Raw genomic sequence first — 21951 nt, 5'->3', positions numbered from 1 at the left:
TGCTGCTTATGGCAATTTAAGATGACAGGCTGGAATCTACACCCACTATTTGTGGCTTAGAAATATATCTGACCTACACATCTTTCTCTGATGCATATTTCCTCTTGCAATCATAAATTCTATTGCTTGCTACCTTGCCCCAAGATGAATAATTATAAGTACTTAAAATAAATTGTTGACTTAACTGTGTGCAACAGATGCAGGGATGTATGTGCTTACTGTATTACCTTGCACTCCTACACTCGTACGCCATAGCCACATCAGCTACATGTAAGTGAGATACTGACTCATTATTGACATTGGCCAGTTCTGAATTTGGCTTCAAATAGAGAAGGGCAGATTTAGACTAGATATCAGGAAGAAATTCTTTACTATGAGGGTGGTGGAACACTGGAACAGGTTGCCCAGGCAGGTGGTTGAGGCTCCTTCCCTGGAAATATTCAAGGTGAGGCTCAACAAGGCTCTGGGCAACCTGGTCTAGTTGGGGATGTCCCTGCTGACTGCAGGGAGGTCAGACTAGATGACTTTTGGTGGTCCCTTCTGGCCTGGACCATTCTATGATTCTATGAATTGGCAAATTAGGGGTAAACTATAACACCTTTAGCACAAAAAGGCATCAGTTCCATGATCCAGGTTACTCAGGTGATATTAGTTTTGTTTGTACTTTAGAAGAAATGGCAAAAAAACAAGGCAATATGTGATGGTTGAAGGATAAAACCACATAAGGAACCAAGAAGAATAATCAAGATTCCCAAAGGGATCACTTACCTTATCAAAAAGGCCACATTCACAGATAAGCTGTTCTCGGGCTTTGGTATTGATGGCTATTGTGAACCGCATGTGTGGCACCAAGAGCTGTGAAATGGGACAAACAACAAAAGAAGACAAATTAACTGACTTAATTCCACAGCAACCAGGTGTTAAGTTTGAAGTCATTGAAGTTCTGGAGGTTGAGCTGTATGTTAGCAGCCAGAAAAACTATCTCAGCTGAGCTATAACCAGGACTTCCTTTCAGTTTGTCAAACCCATGTGATCATCTTCCTAACCCATTGGCATCCCTTCATGCAAGAACCTACCTTGAAGAGGGGATGTACAGCAGGCAGCTGCCGGAACATAGCTATGCTGAACACCTCCGAGACCAAGTGTGTCCGTAAGAGATGAGTCACCGTTTGGTGAATGTGGAAATCAGATGAGCGAACCCAAATTTTAGCTAGCAGCCAATCATATGTGTCATCTGAGGGAAGGAATATGGGATTGTCTGGCCCAGGCTTTTGACTAAGCTGAAAGATATAAAAAGAATAGGAAACAGCAAGTCATTCACAATCAAGGTGAGGCAACAAATGAGGTGTCCCTTTAAAGACCCTGACAGCAAGCCCACCTGGATTGCAATGGGTACAATTTTATTCTCCAGATTCTTGTACAGCAGACAGATGGGTGCGGCCAAGTACTGGATTGTGCACGGGTCTGTTTTGTTAGCATCCACACCATCCAGCAGTTCATAGTCCACAATGAAAATGTTTCCTTGCTGGGGGGAAAAAAAACAACAACAAAAGCTTGATGTGTTTTAACAGAGTGCAAGCAGTAGAGCTCAGAACAAAGGGTGGGAAGTCTTAGAGGCTGGCTTGTGCCCTGTAGTTATGAGCTGCCACTGCTCATGGTGGCTCAGGGATAATGCCATTGAGGCAGAAAGCAGCTTTACACAAACCACCTGGACCTGTGTCTGCTGAGTCTGACAGTGAGCCTATCAGAAACAAGCAGCTATGTATTTGCTATTCATGCAGTGACAAGTTTCCTGCTGCCAGCTGAAGAGAACTCTGTGCTCATCATAAAAGCAAAAGAAAGGCACCACCCTTGCCAACCCTTCTTCAGTGTGTTCCACTCTGCAGGTGGCAGCAGGGTAGACTCTGCTAAGAAAGAGAGAGGCACTTTTCCCTTCAGATGAAGTTGGTCAATCCCTAACCTTTCAGAGGAAACCACTGGAAAAGGACCCTTCATCTCCTTAACTGCACCTGGAGAAAGGCACAGCCTGCAGCTCCAGAACAGGAGAAAACAGTCGACAGAAGTGTTGCCATCCTGCAGAGATAACAAGCTTTGCCATGACCACTCATACAGCCTGAAGAGAGGAGGCTGAAAGCAATTAGAAAGGGGTTTGGAGGTTAGAAGACATAAGAAGGAACAGATGGAGTCCAACCTGACTCAGAGCTGTACCTTCACTTCCTCCTCTAGGGTCAGATTCCTCTCCAGACTGCATTCTACCATATCCATAGTGACAGGCAACTTCTTGGGTATCTCTGTGCATCTCCGGATCAGCACAGGATTGCATCCATTCAGGAACTGGTAGCCAAACATAAAATCTTCCTTCCAGTGCTGCATCACATATTCTAAAGGAAAATGAAGCCTGTAGCATCAGTATCTACACTGCATTGCATTAATGTCCTACTGCATTGTAGCATTCCTTCTTTCCTCCTCAACTTTTGTTACGCTGCCATGCAACTTTGACTAAAGATAGCAAGAAAAGGATTCAAGAGATGCCATATAATTTAAAGACAAACCATTTAAATCCAATGGACAATGGAATCTTTGCCTTTCACTTTGAGAAGAATTCTATTTATTTATTTATTAGATACAGAATCAATGATGACTGAAATATTCCACTCCTGTGAAAAATGCTCTCTCCATCTGCAGACCACCTTCTCAGGACTTCCATAATATTTTTAAATCCCACTCTTCAAATTCTCAAGGCATGCTGTATGGGGGGATGAGTCCAAAGACAATGACACGAGGCAGCAGAAGGGAAATAATACAACAATATAGGTAGGGAAAGAGCAGCAGTGGTTGGAGCAGTTCTCTTAGCTGGAGCTGGGTGAGGGGCATCTGGGGATGGCTTTGTACGTGGACTCAGTAGAACTACTCATTTGTACTTTTGCTTGTTGTGACTTATTTTTTCCTCTGTTTACTTTTCATCTTTTCTTAGTGAAATGCTAGCTTTGGGTACTCCATCTCTTTACTATTACATATGTAGTACTACTGGATGTTTTTCACAATTGCAGTGTTCTGTTTCATACTGTCATCATGTTCACTTCAGCCTACAAATTCAGAGACAGAAAAAAACCTGATAAAAATGAAAACTCCCATTGGCATCCTTAAGGGAATAATGAAGCAAATTAAGTTTTCCACTGTTTCCTGTTTTCAAATGAGGGAGAACTTTTTCTGCAAGCAATTAATTTTTCTACAAAGGGTGAAAGGATGAAAAAGCCAAGCCTCAAGGAATGCAGTGATAATTAAAAAGAAAGTCTCAAAATTCATAATGTTTTCTAACAGAGTGGAAAAAACGTTAGGTTTCCTTAAACTGACATTTACAACATCTCTGTCAGTTGCTTAATGAGTCCAAAGCTGTATCTGAAGTCTACTTCAAGCTAAAAATAACTCATCACCTTGGACAGAAAATGTGTGAATAAAAAAAAGCTTGATCCACCCTCTCCATTAGCCCTGTTTCTGCCAAGGCTTGCAAATAAACAAATCAGAATTGCACTAACATAACTGAGATACTAAGATAACTGAGAGAGAGATAACTGATGTTTAAAACTCATAGAGTTGAAGCTTTCTTCACGAGTATGGAAATGTTATCAATGGCATTAATTAATAACAAAAATGTTATTAGTGGCAAAAAAAAAATTGTAGATAATTTCTAATTCTTGTTAAAAGTACTTTAGGAAGGAAGAAATCTTCTTAAATGCAACAAATAGCTGTAATTAGTTTTAAATAGCTCTGGCCACCTTTGGCACTTTATTTTATAACTGAGATAGCAGAAATTACTCTTGTTTCTGTTAACTGGTCTTAGGCAGCCCAAAGAGGAGAAAAACTTCAGAGCAGGAGGAAAAAGAATTTTCCTTTGCAGAGTCTGAGTGGGATATTTGAGAAGCCACATGCTAACCAACTTATAATATCTCTGTATCTGTTATATCCAATAGTACAGGAAAAAACCAAAGTGAAATAGTGTAACTGTGGGTGAGAGTAGAAGGCTGGGTCTAGCTCAGAAAGCCTTTGGCCTTCCCAGTCCTGCTTTACAGAAATGACACCATGACATTTAAAACCCATGTTTGTCTCCAATGGTTTTTTTTAACTGGGTTTTCAAGTAACTACTAAAATTTCCACACTGAAAGAGATAAATAAAAGAAGTGTTTTGTATTGGATATGTTAACACTACATAAATGGAGTTTTTAACGGTATGAAGTCACTGCAGAAACTGAATGATCCTGAAAGCAAAGATGAAACTCACGCTCATAGAGCGGGATTTTTGTTTTCTAGTAAGAAGATGTGAGTGTGAAGCAGCAAGCACAGCAGGACATTTCATAAAGTATGTGCAGCTAATTCTGGCACATTTTTAAAAGGAGATGACATTTTGTATAGATGCCACAAGCATTTTCAGGCCTAGTTTGCACACATTTCCAGTAAGACCCGCTGTTCTTGGGGCTGTGGTCTGACGGCCTGTCCTAGCTGCAGCAGAAAAAGGTGAAAAAGTTCCAGCTCCCAGCTCTTTGCAACTCATCAGCAGATCTGTTGGCCTAACAGCAAGGGCTTGCATGCCTGAAGCAAGTTCCTTCAAAATGGCCCAATGGGGAAAATTTGCCACCAAAAAGCGTTTGAGCTGCTGAAACCGGCACAAATAGCCCACGAGAACTGACTGAGGGGAGCTACAAGTAAGGTTATGACAGCAGAATTGAGGCAGAGGAACCCTGCTGATATTGGGACAGGGTTGAGAAGCCAGCACTATTACCAGCTATGCAGCCAGGACTGAGCATACAGTTGGGACATTAGGTAGCAGCCTTTGATCTGATCTGCAAAAGAGGAAGTGGGGGTCACCCTTGTACTTATCTGTAGGGGAGAACCTTTCCAAACATTCCTCTTTGCAAGTTTTCCACGTATTTAGATAACTGAAGTGGGACATACATCATCAAACTTTCAAAAATGCCCTTAACAGCTAACATGCCCTGAAAAACAATCCCACTAAGTTATATCTAGGTTTAGATGCAAAATGCTTTTGAAAATTTGTCCTATGGGACATGCACATATCTGAAAAGATATATTCCTAAAAGTCAAACAGGACTGTGAAGCCTGAATGGCCTGACCTTCAGTATAGCTCAGGATAGAGAACATCACTTAGCTATATGCAGTAGCTCTAGTTTGTGTGAGATTACAGCTTCTGGGGGTATGGTCAGTAGCCTGAGATTACCATTTATTCATGAAAAACCATGGGAGAGCAGACGTGTGCTTCAGCCACTTCCAGTCTGACCAGACACAGACAAGACAATTTATCAGTTGTTCTACAAAGCAAATGTGAGCAAATGTTGATAAACCTACCAGAGATTGTGTTGCTGATTCTGACAAAGATCCTCTCAAAATCTGCAAAATCACTCCAGGAGGACTGGAACATGTGCATGAAACGGTTGATATACAGATTCTCCATACTAAAACCAAAACAAACCAAAACATCACTGAAAAGAAAAGGCACAGTTTCCTCAATACCCTTCTCCATTCTTTTCCACCCTTTTACATAACCACACATGATAAAATTCTTAGTGGTGGAATGTGCACTTGATCAGCCTCTAGAAAGTTTGCTGGTTGTAGCTTTACCCCAAGACCTGAAAGGTATCTCAAGGACTCAGTTCCTGCTATTACTGAACTCCATTCTAGAGCTGTTCTTGGCAGCAATGCTTTAAGACCTATGTAATTTAAAAACTGTAGTTAGGAAAACTAGTGCTTCACACATCATCAGTAGTTGTAGTAGCTGGAGAGGGCTAAGGTAATTATTAGCATCAGTTCCCAAAGGAGCATAGTGACACGCAGAGATCCAGTGATTTGCACACAGAAAAAACACAAGACAGAATCAGTCCAGCCAGCAGTCCAAATCAGAGAACAGCTCCTGTATCGATGTGACTCAAGCTCCCTACATGGTGAGGCCTAAGTTTTTGAGAGCTTTGTGTTTGTTTGAGCTGCTGGTTTAACTTGACACTAACCTCTTACCTCAGGAACCAAAGTCACATGAATATGAGGGGCTGGGAGCAGGAAACATCTGACTTAAAATGCTACTTCAGCAAAGTGTTCTGCCTACAGCACAGTCAAGCAAGTTCACCTCACATGAGATGACAAGTCTTAGATTGCTACATAAAAAAATGCTAAACTGTTATTTCAATAGAAATACTTTGACTAGAAAGCAAATAATACATTTGAAAATGAATGTTAGCTTTCCACCAGCAGTTCAAATGCACACAAAAAAGCCACACACATCACACAAAGATAAACAGGGCAGAAAACCAGGTAAAGATAAGTCACAGTGTTACAAGAAATCCTCCCAAACAGATTTTGAGAGAGGAAGAATCCCAAGAGGGTGGAGATATAAGTAAATAGGTAGAATTACACTGAGGAAAAATAGTAAAAAAAAGAAAAAATATTTGTTCATGTTACAAAGAATTATTTCACTGTGAAAAACAGATCCTAGCATGAGAGGGAGAGAAGGAAGGAAGAGCTAAAAATACAGCCAGAAAAAGCATGTTCTTTGAAGTTTCCAGTTTTCCAAATTAGAAAACAAGCACGTAGTCTCTTGGAACAAGCCATGCAGTTTGACTGTGTTTTGGTAGTAAAATTCAGCTGCATAAATGTAAACCCAAGAATTCTGTGACATGTAAGGTTTCAGCCATCATCAGTTCTCCAGAGGGACTCAGACAACCAAGTATTCACTCTTATTATAAGCTGCAAGTTTCTCAGTATGGCTATTAAGCTTCCTAGTTCTTACCAACCCACACTTCATAGAATCAATTAGGTTGGAAAAGACCTCAGAGATCATAAAGTCCAACTTGTCACCCAAGACCTCATGACTCCTAAAGACTCCTAAACCATGGCTTCAAGTGCCACGTCCAATCCCTTTTTGAACACCTCCAGGGATGGTGACTCCACCACCTCCCTGGGCAGCACATTCCAATGGCTAACAACTCCCTCTGTGAAGAACTTTCTCCTCACCTCAAGCCTAAACTTCCCATGATGCAATCTTCATCTGATCACTTAACTAAGGGGAAGAACATCTTTCCAAAATATGAAGAGTCAAGCCTATTAACAGAATCACAAATGTAGAAATTGCAGATGATCTTGGGCCAGGCTTGTCTCACCTTAGACTCTCCCACCATCTTATAGCATGGTGGGATGACTGAGATAGTATGAGACCTGTTGGTGCAAGACAACTCTGAATGGGACTCATGGGTTAGAGAGGTTCTGTTTGACTTGTTAACCCTGTACTATTTCAGAGATTTCTGCAGGACTGATTATTCAAGTTCATTCAATCACCAGGACTTTGGTTTGTTTTCCATGACATGATATATGCAAGTGGGTGGACAGTAATTTTGTTAGCCCAAGCAGATTACACTCAGATATAGTTAACTGCTGAGCTGCTCAGAACACCTCTTCTTCAGCAGTCTCAGGGGGGCATTGATACCACCTTCTTTTGATCTGCAACTGAAAGGCTCAACTAGGTGAAGTCAGGGGAGAGAAGCATACCCAGGGGGAGACTCTGAGAACTAGGTCAAAAGCCTAAGGCATCAGGTGCCAACAGTTCTTCTTCCTGTGCTTTTTACCACTGCCTCTTCCATCTGTCTACATCCAAACCAGTGTCAAATGAGAATGCAGGGGCTCAGTCAGTTCCTGGTGTGAAAAGCTTAAAATACTAATATTTAAATCAATAAATCAATCCCTTCAATTCTTTGCTTATTTTGATTGGTTGAAGACCCATCTGAGAAGGATAATCCAATTCTGAGATTGAAATGAACCATAAAAGGTGATCAAATCCTTAGTCTGCCCCAAAAGAGATTTTGCAAAACTCTCAAGATTCCACAGACACTTACGCTTTAGAGTAGTTCAGGATGAAGTCAATTCCTTTCTCATTGTCAAACTGGATGTCACGAGGCAGATCACTGTGAGAACGGGCATCGATGCTCAGGGGAAAGCCTGGATGCCACTCCTTCCATCTGAGAAAATAAACCAGGCTGGATTAGCCATATAATCTTGCCAGCATAAGAGCTGTGTCGTTCCTTTAACTACACTGCTGTGACTCTGCAAAGTAAAATTGGAGCATATTCATTTGGGCCAAAAAGAGTGACTTCTACAACATCACTACCTACCAGTACCCTACAGAATCTTGAAGTACAATTGAAGGCATCCACTTGGGCATCCACCTTCATGAACCTTGAAGTAACTTAGTATCTGTGATACTCCCAAATACTTGTTGCATTTAGCCAAAATTGGCAGTAGCTCCAAAAGTATGGAGAGGAGAGGGGACAGAGGGACAGACAGCTGCCCAATAGACACTCATTCCTGGGGCTACATTTTGTCAGAATTGAGATACAGCAGCTAAAAATTTGGGTTCCTCCAAAAAACAGCTCTCCAAGAGACACAGATTATGTTGATTCACTTCCTCAGAACAGCCCTACTACCTACCAGTTATGGCACACGTTCTCTGCCATGTTCTTGCACTGTGCTCCTTCAAAATGAAAGAAGGTGATTTGCAAAGAATCCCATTTCAATAGTATTTCCAAACTGCCTGCCACACAGAGACTGCATTGTGTATTATCAATTACACATCTGAATTGTAAATAGCTATTTCCCTGGAATTAAAAATGGGTTTGCCTTCCTTTTTGCATACATAAATAAAATGTTGTGCCACATCTCTTTCTGAACTACATTTTCCTCTGCTCTATTTCCCATAATTTAGAAGATCCTTTCTTAGTCAAATTATATCAACAACACACACCAAGCCTCAATCCCTCAATTCTGAATGGATTCTCTGTCCTTCTGATCCTTGCTCCACTGAGAAGGACACGAAGGTGTAAGAAACTTTTGTTATTTTAAGGAAAATTATGTCTCTAGAAAAAGGAAATATCTAATATCTTCTGGAATTCTGATAAAATAAGAAAAAAATCTGATTAAAAAAAAAAAAAAAGGCATTTTCCCATTATGATCTTGATTAAGAAAAATTATCTATGACAGTGTAAAGATGAGTATCACAACTGTGTTCTGACAGCACATTCCAGGCCATTCAAACAGGGCCAGATCTTCCACTGTGCCCTGGTGAAGGAAAGAACTAAAACTAGCTTTCTTGAGCCAAAAAGCTGCAGTAAGAGCTGACATGTACAGACCATGTTCCAAAACTGGAGTGCTGCTTGTAAAAGGCAAATTAAATCTGCCTTCAAAGCTTCCTTGAAAGCACCATACTGTACCTCTGAATTCCCACTTAAGCCTTCCAGATAGGCTTATCTGGGGTTAAAATATTTCATAATGCCATGGGCACTAGGATGATCATCACTTACAGTAAATCCTATCTCAGTAAATATGTGTATGGTCAACATGGTAACTTAAGCTTTCTTTATCCATCAGTCCAGTAACTAGAGCAATATGAGAACCTGAACATACTCTGCCAAACTCTGACCTGGAGAGAAGAGGCCTCGGACCTTCTGGGGGAAACTCACCGGTATGTTTTTTGACGAGTCTCGAGCTCTTTGCGTCTGTGCTGCTTGAGAATCTGGGTCTTGTCATCCCGGGGAAGCTTTGCTGTGAAACAAGGGGAAAAGCATTATGAGATTCCTCTACCGTCACTGCCCATGTCTTGAGAAAGGCAGCAAAGTTTCCAGTCGTTCACATTTCTGAGATACATCTTTACCAAGTTTCTGTTGAAATGCTTACGCTATCCAATTCAGTACCTCGAGTAGAAACACATGTACCTAGACAATCTGAGGAAGAAGATAAGCTGCTAACTTGGTGCCTCTGAGGGACAATTAGCTCAAGATAAGAACATCTGTCTCTGTATATAAATCCTGGATTCCTAGTGTAGGCATTAACTGTACATACCTGGTGATAAACGGTCTGAATAGGGTCATGGGAATTAAAGTTACATTTCAGTATCTAAGGGAATTTTCATCAATAGGAAAAACCACAATATTGTTCCACCTGATCTCTGCTAAAAGACATCTTCAGAAAACATCTCCTATTCTCTTCTCCTTGAGGTCTGCTCCCCCCTGTCAGCCTGGGGCAATAATCATATCTTCTTATCAGGAAAACAGACAGAAAAAACAGTGAGGCTTCATTTCCAGACAGCTTACTTTTCCGACCACATATTCACTCTATCATTTAATACAACAGAAATTTCTTTAGTGATCAGAGAGAGGGCAAGGTACATGACTGACTTCTTATACACCAATGGGGAGACAGATAAAGCCAGCAGGAGCTTCATGGAAATAGTCATTTGAGGATAAGAGGTTTAGAGCTGGAAATATCAGCATTAATACAACTGATAATTTATGAGGCTAAACGTTTCCAGCCAGTTGCGTTCAAGTTACCAACAGATTTTCACTTGTTTTTATCCTTTACTTCCCCATACTCTGACAGCCACGCAAAGCTGCTACCCATGAAAGTGTTATCATTGTTATAAATCAAATTATGAAAAATAAAACATCCCTCTGGAGACCAAAAATGGACTGACACATAGTTGTAATTTGAGGGAAAAATGATTATAATGCAAAATTCCTCAGCAAGGAGTAGCCAAAAGCCTTAATGGGAAGATAAACATTTATTTAGCTACCATCTCATATATTGTTTCAGCTGTTTTCAAGCACTCATGCTGCACACCATTACAGCAGCCAACATACCCTAGAAAGCACAGAGGATATCAGGGACAAATGCCTGCCTCAACCCTGATCACACAGAATCACAGAATTAACCAGGTTGGAAAAGACCTTCAAGATTATCAAGTCCAACAGCCTGGAGAAGAGGAGACTCAGGGGTGACCTTATTACTCTCTACAACTACCTGAAGGGAGGTTGTAGACGGATGGATGTTGGTCTCTTCTCCCAGGCGGCCAGTACCAGAACAAGAGGACACAGTCTCAGGCTGTGCCAGGGGAGGTTCAGGCTAGATGTTAGGAAAAAGTTCTATACAGAAAGAGTGATTGCACATTGGAATGGGCTGCCTGGGGAGGTGGTGGAGTCGCCATCATTGGAGGTTTTCAGGAGGAGACTTGATGGGGTGCTTGGTGCTGTGGGTTAGTTGTTTGGGTGGTGTTGGATTGGTTGATGGGTTGGACGCGATGATTTTGAAGGTCTCTTCCAACCTGGTTTATTCTATGTATATTCTATGTATTCTAACATATCACCCAACATCATCTAATTAACTAAACCATGGCACTAAGTGCCTCATCCAGTCTTATTTTAAATGCTTCCAGGGATGGCGACTCCATCACCTCCCTGGGCAGCCCATTCCAATGGCCAATCTCTCTTTCTGGGAAGAATTTCTTCCTAACATCCAGCATAAACTGCAAAATTGTTTTAGAATCATAGAATTGTTTGGGTTGGAGGGGACCTCAAGGAGCATCTAGTTCCAAATGCCCTGCAATGGGCAGGGATGCCTCATACTAGATCAGGCTGCTCAGAGCCACATCCAGTCTGGCCTTAAAAAAATCCCAGGGATGAGGCTTCTACCACCTCCCTGGGCAACCTGTTCCGGTGTATCACCACCCTCATGGGGAAGAATTTCTTCCTAATGTCCAATCTGAATCTATCCATTTCTATTTTTTTTTCCATTTCCCCTAGTTCTATCATTACCTGACACCCTGAAAGTCCTTCCCCCGCCCTATTTTCCCCCTTTTTCCCCTCAGATCACAGCAAGTAGGTAGATAGAGACAGTTAAAAGTCAAGTTTCAGGTCCGACAAGCCACTTGAAACAGAGCACAAAAGTGCAGTAACACTTTTCTCAGATGATGATCATTACTTACAGCAGTCATATCCATATCACTTGGCCTTCTCCTGGACTTGAGAGCATGCAAACAGAAGGATTGAAAAGTGAAGCTGTTGGTTTAAGTCAGTCCTTGCACCTGCTAAGCAGCCTACTTTGGCATTTTATTTCACTCTCAAGAAAATGAGACAATTTACAGGAAATTAATTGTGGGCTATTTCCAGACTTAATATTAGACAAAGTTGGGAGACTCATTCTAACTACGTTTAAAGGGCTTCCAGCAATGGAGATGTGGAGCACACAAAAATTTGCCATTAAGTTCAGCCTTGAAATTCAAGACCAGCGTAACAAGCCAGGATTAGGATTCTTCTTTGCATGTGTTTCCCAGAATGTGCAATTCAACTGACCGTTCCCATCCTAACAAACTGCTCAGAAAGCAGTCCTGGGGAGCAGGGAAAGCCCATCCCCGAGGATGCAGGAGGGGAATAGCAGTGGGTTCCATGTGAGAGAAGACTGGGACATACATTGGGGAAGGGGAAAGAGAGGAGGTAGAATACTGGATGTTCTGCAGGAAGCAGGCTTCTTACGGCTCTCACCTCTTCCATCTCGAAGGACAATCTCTTTTTCATCTGTAATCCAACGGTAACATGGGAATTCCAAATAGTCGCCCATTGGTGTTTTTACAGTAATATATTTAAGGTACCAATCATCCTGGTACCAATATTTTCGTTTCTCAATTTTTATTAGCTGAATTTCTCCAAGGTCTTCTTCCACAGTCACATCATAGGAGTCAACCTAGAGAGTAGAGTACAGGCAATAATTCACTGCACATGCAGGAAGTGCAACCAGCACTACACAAATTTACATGACCTTTCCTGATACAGCATGGGTACAATGGAACTTTCCAGCTTCTGGCTGGCAAGAAAAGGAAGACTATTGTTTGACTGCAATGTAACAGGAAGATGAATAAATGAACAAAGACATGCAAAGCTCTCCAGAAATGGAGAAACATTTTCATATGCAGCTTAAAAATGACATTACTTCTTAAAATGTTTGCCAGTCTGAGAAAAACATGCAGATCATGAAACCACATCTCTTAGCAAGAGCTGAAGGGGAATTGCTAGAATAAATCTGTTTACACAACTTGAGTGGAAAGATGATCACACAAGTAACACATTGGTCTAGGAATCTAAAGAACTGTGTGTATTAGTCATGCATCCTTCAAAGGGCAGTATTCAGATCACCTCACCTCAACACAGTCAAGAATTTTACACATAAACCAGCTGCTGCTATCAAAAGGATTTAACTACATGCAGTGCCTGTAGAGACTCACCTGCCTTTGTGAACTTTGTCATTTGGCTCCTGGCCTAGACACCACACTCTAACTGTTCTTTACAGGAGAATTTTCTTGCCTTCTTCAGGCATTTGGTATATGCCCATTGTTACTGTCTTACTTGCTAGGCAAAGGCTAATTCACATAATGACCTAAACCAAAAAGTGAAGGAAGATTAAATTCCAGAGAGGAGAAAGGAGGAAAAAACAAAATGTAGCATCTAAATGCCTCCAGGTGGCACTTGCCTTTCAACTGTTATGAAAGAAAGATTTGTAGCAACATGCATCCATGTGCCTGGAAGAGCACACATAAGAAGGATTCCTCCTGGTGTCCTTTCCTCTCCTTCTTTAACCCAAGTTTCCCACATTATTGATTCATTTTGGGATGAAGACATTTATCTGTCCACCAAAGTTTTGGATAACAGACATGAGTTGATTATCACAGAATCATAGAATTGTTAGGGTTGGAAGGGACCTGAAGGATCATCTAGTTCCAACCCCCCTGCCATGGGCAGGGACCCCTCACACTAGATCAGGTTGCTCAGAGCCACGCAACCCATTACATAAAAATTCCAGTTTTCATAAAATTTGTCACATCTAATTGACTCATAGAAGTCAGAGAGAAAAACAACAACACCCAACCCCCTTTAGGCTTTAAGTCCACCCTACAGACAATAAAATCTTATCCTTGCTTGACTTTCCCCAGAGATGTTCTTGAATGAACTTGAAGCTGTCAGGCCATGATTGTTACACTGCAGCCTCACGGTTGTTTCATACTACCAAGGATGTTGGGATTTCTTCTAACATGCAGTCTAATTTAATTTTAGGTAGTTGTAGCCAGGAGGGAGTTGGTCTCTTCTCTCAAGCAACCAGCACCAGAACAAGAGAACACAGACTCAAGCTGTACCAGGGGAAGTTTAGGCTCAAGGTGAGGAGAAAGTTCTTCACTGAGAGTCATTTGTCATTGGAATGGGCTGCCCAGGGAGACGGTGGAGTCCCCATCCCTGGAGGTGTTCAAGAGGGGACTGGACGTGGCACTTGGTGCCATGGTCTAGTCATGGGGTCTGTGGTGACAGGTTGGACTTGATGAGGTCCCTTCCAACCTTGGTGATTCTGTGATTCTGTGACTTAAAATGGGCATGGATGGTGCTTATGTTGATTTGCTAAGACTTAACAAATTAATCTTGATTTAGGCTATATTATTCCTAAGCCTATTAAAACAAAAGACATTGAACTATTTATTTTTTAAAAAATAAGAAGCCTATCATATCTTAAATGTAAAATTGCAATGTTTATGTCAATGGCACACTCACACACACCAGGTGGTAACAAACTGCTTCAAAAACAGCATGGGAGTTCTTGGCAAACTTGGGATGACAGCATCTGTGTGCTAGATGTGAGTTGAGAGACAAAAATCACAGAGCTGAGATTTTAACCAACATATTTAAATGGTGCTTGTCACTTTTCCTTGCATCTCCACAGCAGAAAAGAAATGAGTTCTTTTTGTAGAGGCTGTAAGTATACTATTTTTAAACATTTTTTGAAAGTTTATGCTGCTGACTCTTTAACTCACTCCATCTCTTCCACTATCTCAGAACAACTACAAGGCTGATCTGTAAAGGCAAATTCCTTCCACTGATTTTGAAACAACTGTGGAGACTGAAAAATGTTGAGTGGCTTTTCTCAGAAATCACATTAATAGTAACTTGAGCTACAACTTCGACAGTCAGTGACTGTAGAACATAACCCTGTGCTCCTGGCCAAGTGAGTGCAGATTCCTCCCTCACACAATGCTAGTTTCAACCACCACCCTGATCTTTGCCTATCACCAATATTCTTGGCTTCACACTTGTCAATCAGCACAAAGAATTTGGCATGATGGCTCAAAAAATGTAGATAACATGCTTCCCATTCTTCAAATCATCTTTCCAGACATAAACAGTGCTTGAACCATTTCTATTTCATATTCACTTCCCTGCAAGTCCTGGCAGCAAAACCAGAGTAAACAAACTCTTTACAGCGCTTGGGTTTTGCACTGAGTCAGTACTTCTGCAATTTTCTATCTCTTTCCAGGACCAGATGGCACTTTGCAGAAGAGTCCCTCTTCACAGGCTATCACACCACGTAGCTAAAACTCACTCACTTCCTGCTTGTGCACCATGTTATGCAATTACAACGCAAAATTAATCCTCTCTTTCAATTTTACCATGATCTTGTGACATTTGGCAGTCAGAAGCAGCCTCCTTGCAGAGGCACAGTCCAAACAAATCCATACATCTACATGAGTTATTACCTATTTTTGCTCATTGCTATAAGGGGAATTTAAACTTGTAAAGGCTAATGCAGTAACCTACAGAAGCAAACAACGGACTGTATCTGGATCACATTCATTTTGTATTCAGCTCTTTGGTATTTTTATACTCCGTCTTCTCGCTCATTTCCAGTTCCAGGGCTAATCACATACAGAGGAAGAGTAACGTGACAAAGACACTGTCTGGATAGGGGAAATGTACTGCATTATTTTTAGCTCAAGTCCTCACAAAAACATTGCTGTCAAGTAATATGTATGGCACAGAAAGTCTGAAATGAGTCTTATTTTCTAATCAACTCCTTGCTGCCCAAGCTTCCTGACCATTCTTTTCATAAATTCATCTCCTTTGAAGGTTTGGTCAGCAATTTGATTTTTTAAACATTCTCATTTATAGTCTGGTTTGGGTTTGATTTTCCCCCCCCCTATAATTCTTTAAATGTCACATCTATAGGTATATACACGTCTAAGATTTACATTAAGGAGCAATGTGAATCAGTTCCAAATTACTGGTGGAAATGTTATATTAAGAGCCAGTCTTTGACACCGAAGGAATGAGTTTCTTCCAATCTCTCTACTACATCCCAAGAGCCCTAAAACAGTTGCACAAGTCACTCTTTATGTAATGCAAAAAAGGGCATTCAATTAGCCTGAATGGCTTTAGTCTTTTTGTGACCATTGTAATGGCACTTCTGGAAGCGAGAGGTCCCTCCTGATGCCTCACCCAACTTTTGCTGTCCAGTGATGCCAGTAAAGGTATATCAAGTGACAAAGATGGTACAAGTTCCAGATAAGATCTGACAGTTGGATGCTCAAAGTTTCTATGGTGTTGCTTTTGGTATGAGTTCTTCTGGTGGTACAGGTTCTTCTGATAACTACACAATGAGCCAGAGATGCTGGGAGTTTTTACACATTTTGAATACAGAGAGAGAGAACAGAATTAACAGAGACTACCGGACTGTCCAAACTCATGTAATTTATACTACTGTATAGTTTTACCTTTTAGCTTACACTATTTAAGCAATTTAACCTCTCACAAAACCTAAGTTCAATTTTTCTATTGTCTAGTCTAATATTGCAAAAAAAGATGACACAGATGATCCTTCTTTCTATAAGCATAAAGCTCTAAGTTGGAAGAACTGTATTGTCTTTCTGGAAATACTTGTCAGTGCATTTCTTTCCACAAAAGCAAAAAGCAGATGAAGAGGTGTCATGATTCAGCCCTGGCTAGCAACTAAACATGGCTGCTCACTTCCCTACAGTGGGATGGGGGAGATAATTAGGAGAGTAAAAGTGAAAAACTTGAGCTGAGATAAAGGCAGTTTGCTAAGTAGAGCAAAAGCAAAGCAAATTAAAGAATTCATTCACTGCTTCCCAGTGGCAGGTGGTTAACTTGGAAAGACAAAACGCCATCATGCCGAACATGACCCCATTCCCCCTTCCCCCCCCTAGCTTTCTATGCTGAGCATGACATCATAGGGTATAGACTATCCCTTTGGTCTGTTAGGGTCAATTGTGCTGGCTGTGTCCCCTCCCAGCCTCCTGTGCAACCCCAGCCTAGTCACTGGTGGGGTGAGAAGCAGAAAAGGCTTTGACTCTGTAGCACTGCTCTGCAGTAATTAAAACACCCCTGTATAAGAACACTGTTTCCAGCATTAATATAGAACCCCATACTAGCTAGTGATTTATTTACATTTTTCTACTTTTCTGCTCGAAATCTCCAGCCAAGTTTAAAAGGCATAGCCTAAAACTACCACAACTCCATCCAAAGCCAGCACAATGCCTAACAGGAAGAAAACAGAGAACTGAGTGACACCATAACACTTGCTTTGAAATCATGCAGCATCAACATGAACTTACACAAAAGACAAAGAAAAGCAGCCATGACTTTCTAACATCACCTGTGTCCAGTATTTGGAGTAAGTCACATACAAAAACTACAACTGAGCTATTATTGGTATAAAACCCTTCAGGTTTTTCCACATCCCTTTCCCTCAATCAACATTTGTCATGTAAATTTTCTACTCAGAACTGGCCCGAGCCCTCATTCTTCTTAACTGGTAATGTTAAGAAGAACATTTTGCATTCATTCAAATGAAGATACTAGGAGGATAATGGAATTACTGAGCCTAGCTCAACCTTTAGTACCGTGTCCAGTTCTGGGCCCCTCAGTTTAAGAAGGACATCGAGACACTTGAACGTGTCCAGAGGAGGGCAACAAGGCTGGGGACAGGCCTTGAGCACAAGCCCTATGAGGAGAGGATGAAGGAGCTGGGATTGTTTAGCCTGGAGAAGAGGAGGCTCAGGGGTGACCTCATTGCTGTCTACAACTACCTGAAGGGTGGTTGTAGCCAGGAGGGAGTTGGTCTCTTCTCTCAAGCAACCAGCACCAGAACAAGGGGACACAGTCTCAAGCTGTGCCAGGGGAAGTTTAGGCTCAAGGTGAGGAGAAAGTTCTTCACTGAGAGAGTCATTCACCATTGGAATAGGCTGCCCAGGGAGACAGTGGAGTCACCATCCCTGGAGGTGTTCAAGAGGGGATTGGATGTAGCACTTGGTGCCATGGTTTATTCATGGGGTCTGTGGTGGCAGGTTGGACTTGATGATCTTTGAGGTCTCTTCCAACCTTGATTCTGTGATTTAGAAAAGGAGCTGGAAAGTAGGCAAAGGAGTGCAAGATAACACTGTAACATTCTGGTTATCTGCTGAAGAAGTGGTTGGTTGGTTGGGTTTGGTTTGCTATGGGTTTTTGTTTGTTCGTTCTGGGGTTTTTATTTTTGTTTGTTTGGTGTGTTTGGTTTTGTTTTTCCTTCCAGAATTTGATTACTTTGCAGGGAGAAAAATAAATACAGAGATGTTATTGAAAGAAACACTAAAGTTTGAACTGTGAATTCAGTTGCTACGTTTTACAAACTGATCCACCTGAAAGTCTTTTGGCCGGCTTCAGTTTGGGGTGGGTTTTGTCCATTATTGGTATTTTCCCTTTCTTTCCTTCTTTCTTTGCATTCTATTAGCAATCTTCTATTAGTAAGAGTGATAGTGGTTTGGGCACGGTGTTGCCTGAATAGGTGCTTACAGAAACATGATGCACACACAACAAAACTTAGCACAGTGTCATGTAAGCCAGACACTTAATGGATCACACTGTTATTCTCATTCTCCACAACAAACACATGCTGAAAAAAACCACCAACCCAGATGCATATTTGTAGTGTCAAACACAACAAATATCAGAAATAAGTAATTTGGATAGGAAAAAAGTTCTAATCTAGATTTAGTCAAGGACCTTTGCACCTGGAAATAAGTCTGACAAAAAAAAAAAGGACCCAGATGGTCCCTTGCCTCAGAAAGCTTACTTAGCTAACAACACATTCTATACAAAATGCTAGGGCTCATGCAAATACTTTGAAATGTACCTTAAAGCCTTCCTGGTTTTAGGTGTACACATCTTGTGCTGTAACATTCACAACGCTTCAAAACATCAGCTATAAATATCTGTGAACCATATCTCCAGATGCCATCATCAGATTCAAAATTCTGACTTCTCTTAACCATGCCTGTGATGCTTCTCACACACAGATAACTGAATATCTAACCAAATGCCTAACTCAGGCTGGTAACCCCATGGTAAAAAGCCACACCTAAAGGCAAAGTAGCACCATCACAGTGAAGTCTCACTTGCATAGACAGCACTTCCAAAATTACTTGTGAATGTTTTGTTGCATCTTAACAGACCTTCTGGAAACTCTGAATGAGGTTTCCAAATAAAATACACATTTTGAAAGGTAGAAAAAAAGACCCTAATTGAACATTATTTCTACAGTGGACAGTAAGCAAATAAAGAAATGTCATTCTAAAGCAGTACTCAGAGTAGAAGAGGTTACAGATGGGTATGCTGGATATTGTGATAAGACCACAGAAGACTGCACAGAACTGCACAACACAAGACAGAAATCAGGGTTTGAAAGAGCAGCATTGACGATAGCCCAGTCTCAACTTCATTCTCACACCTGCACATTCATGCTGTTGTCCAGCTTTAATTAAAGTTGCCTTACACATTTCTCTTGGCAGGCATTGTAATGCCCACCGGGAGCTCTTACCTCTGTTTAATTTCTTGAAGATTTCAGGGCTCTGACTACTTGCAAATACTGACCCCGCTAACAAGAAGCGTAGAAGTTTTTCTTAGCGTTTGTAAAAGAAAATATGAGAAAATCTGAAAGCCCGTTTTAAGCCAGAACCAAATTGCTTCATCTTTCCCCAAAACTGACTGACCACAGCCAGGGCTAACCCCTTAGGACAGGGATGTGAACGACGAGTGGCCGGGGATGGCACCGCAGACTCTTCGATCCACAGGTCCCGCTTCGGAGCACCGGCACACCGGGACGAGAGCTTAAAAAAGCATAGCTCTGCCGCAGTACCTCTGGGCACCGGGCCAGGGAGCGGGCGAAGTGGCATAGGCGGCTCTACTGTCCCCGGTGTGCGAGTCCGGCCCGAAGCACCACGAAGAGGGGGGAGCGGGCAGCGGGCAGTGCTGGGGCGAGACTGGGCAGCCCCTGCCCGTCGAGACTTACCGCGCCGCGTTCGAAGTCGTTGTAGAATGGTTTGTCCAGGAGGTGCCTCTCGCTGCAGCCTGCTGTGCCCTCCAGGCTCAGGTACACGTAGTCGTCTGTGCCCGCGAACCACTGGCTGCCCGTGGCCACTGTGACAGTGTAGGACGGCATGATCCCACCAGTGCGACGCGGCTGGCCTCAGCACGGTCCCACCGACCCGACCTGATCGGCAGCTGCTGAGTCGCGCTCCTTCCTAAGCCTGAACGCTGCCCAGCGCCGCCTCCTCTTCCACCACCGCACGCCCGGGCTCGGCCCTACCCACCCTTTGCCAGCGCTCAGAACACATACTCCGGTACTCAGCACAGCACTCCGGGCAGCCTGTGCTGTCCGCGTCCTGCACTGCACCCCTGTCCCGGCCCAACGATCCTGCACTGCATCCCTGTCCCGGTACAGCTGTCCTGCACTGCACCCATATCCTGGCACAGCTATCCCACACCCTGCACATAGCCCTCATAGTGCACCTGCCTTTCCCCTCTTCAGCTCCACAGTAGCATGCTTCACACAGTTCCATGCAGTGCACTTTCTTTTCCATATCCTTCCACAGCTGCCTAATCCAGCCTGGCACCCAGAGCTCTTGGCACACAGCATGCTGCTGTGCAGAGGGAGCAATCCTGCTTCTGCCAGGCACACCTCTGCACAGCTTGGTGTTCTCACCACCTCTACAACTACAGGATTTCAGCCATGCACCCTCAAACTGTTCTGCATTCTGTAACCTCACCTACTGATCACCCTATTCTGTAGGCATACACACTGTTCTGTGAGCAGACCTTACATACGTGCTACCCTGATACCACATTACCATGATCTACCCCTCTATGAACACTTCATGTATCCCATTCCCTTCACTGTCTAGTTACTCTGTACTCACGCCATACAGCACCCTCATAGTATACACCAAATCTGTAAATCCATGCACAACTCACCATTTTCTCAGGTCTAGATCCCCATCTGCACTATTGCTGGCATGCTTTACTCCCTGCATTCCTCTAAGCTTCTCAAATGCTACGTTATCTTTGCACAGCCATGTATAACATTAACTGTCAGACTGCCTACTGCAGAGCTGTAGGATTATACAAACACAACCAACACCCCTTCACCACAAAGTGCTCTAAAAATCCCACAATTTCACAGACTTTGACAGTACCAAGAATCAAGTATCTGCTGTCATTAAGATACTGTCATTACAATAGCAGAAGTGTGAGCTGTGCCCCTTCCACAGTCCAGCTACTCAGCAGAAAACAGGGTCACAGAGTGATGCTGCCCACTTGGCACCAAGACTACTGATGTTATTCTGCTTTCTCATCAGGCAACAAAATACCACATACTGTCACCCTCAGATGCCTCACTGCTCTTCCTTCATGCTACTGCCAGCAGCTGTTCCATTTCACTGTGGGGAAATGAGCCAGCTTGTGGCTTTCACAGATCCCAGTGCCTTTCTACCAGGGCTCTGTCCACAGGTGAGGCTGGGTGGGCATTATCAGCCACCAACCTTCAACTACAGAGAAGAACAATTAAAATCAGTAGCTGGAAGTTAGTGCTGGCTCTGTGTGCTTCTGCTCTGGCAAGCTTAGTTGCAAAGTGCTTTGTGCTTCACTCCAGCTGCATCTTGGGCTGCTGAGTGAGACCACAAGGCATGCTTACAAAGTTTCTGCTTCAGCTTCTAAAATTGAGGCTACCCGAGATGCTTTGTGGCCTGTCTTACTTGCACACCAGGCCAGTGGTGGCCATGCAGCAATGGGGACAGCCTGAGATGCCCTGGAAACGTCCCTGGTCTTCTTCCATAGGAGCATGATACTACTGGGATACACTCACCCAGACAAGTCAGGGAAGATCTATTCTGTACACATAGAGACTCAAGCATTTGCTACATGTTGTGACTCAGATTTCATGGTTCTCCCATGTTGAAGGTACATATTAACATACAGGCATATA

At 42.5% G+C, this 21951-nt stretch overlaps 1 protein-coding gene across 3 annotated transcripts in view; it reads right to left on the bottom strand.

Moving 5' to 3' along the window:
- The window catches only part of ALOX5 (arachidonate 5-lipoxygenase), a 30291-nt gene extending 10121 nt beyond the window's left edge, over positions 1–20170 (bottom strand). Inside the window, exons 1-10 of one of the 3 annotated variants that reach the window (XM_054163432.1) lie at positions 19981–19994; positions 13103–13254; positions 12366–12564; positions 9513–9594; positions 7893–8015; positions 5362–5468; positions 2209–2381; positions 1379–1525; positions 1077–1280; positions 769–855 (exon numbers count right to left, since the gene is read on the bottom strand). In XM_054163432.1, the coding sequence (XP_054019407.1) occupies positions 769–855; positions 1077–1280; positions 1379–1525; positions 2209–2381; positions 5362–5468; positions 7893–8015; positions 9513–9594; positions 12366–12441 (999 nt within the window). In that variant the 5' untranslated portion in view covers positions 12442–12564; positions 13103–13254; positions 19981–19994. Of the gene's footprint in view, positions 1–768; positions 856–1076; positions 1281–1378; positions 1526–2208; positions 2382–5361; positions 5469–7892; positions 8016–9512; positions 9595–12365; positions 12565–13102; positions 13461–19980 lie in introns of those variants that run through there. The other 2 variants (XM_009897689.2, XM_054163431.1) reach the window with 2 other exon arrangements.
- Positions 20171–21951: the final 1781 nt, after the last annotated feature.

This window comes from Dryobates pubescens, chromosome 8 (genome assembly GCF_014839835.1).
Source record: "Dryobates pubescens isolate bDryPub1 chromosome 8, bDryPub1.pri, whole genome shotgun sequence".
NCBI lineage: Eukaryota > Metazoa > Chordata > Aves > Piciformes > Picidae > Dryobates > Dryobates pubescens.
The sequence above is the reverse complement of the archived record's forward strand: the minus strand, read 5'-3'. Positions and strand labels throughout refer to the sequence as shown.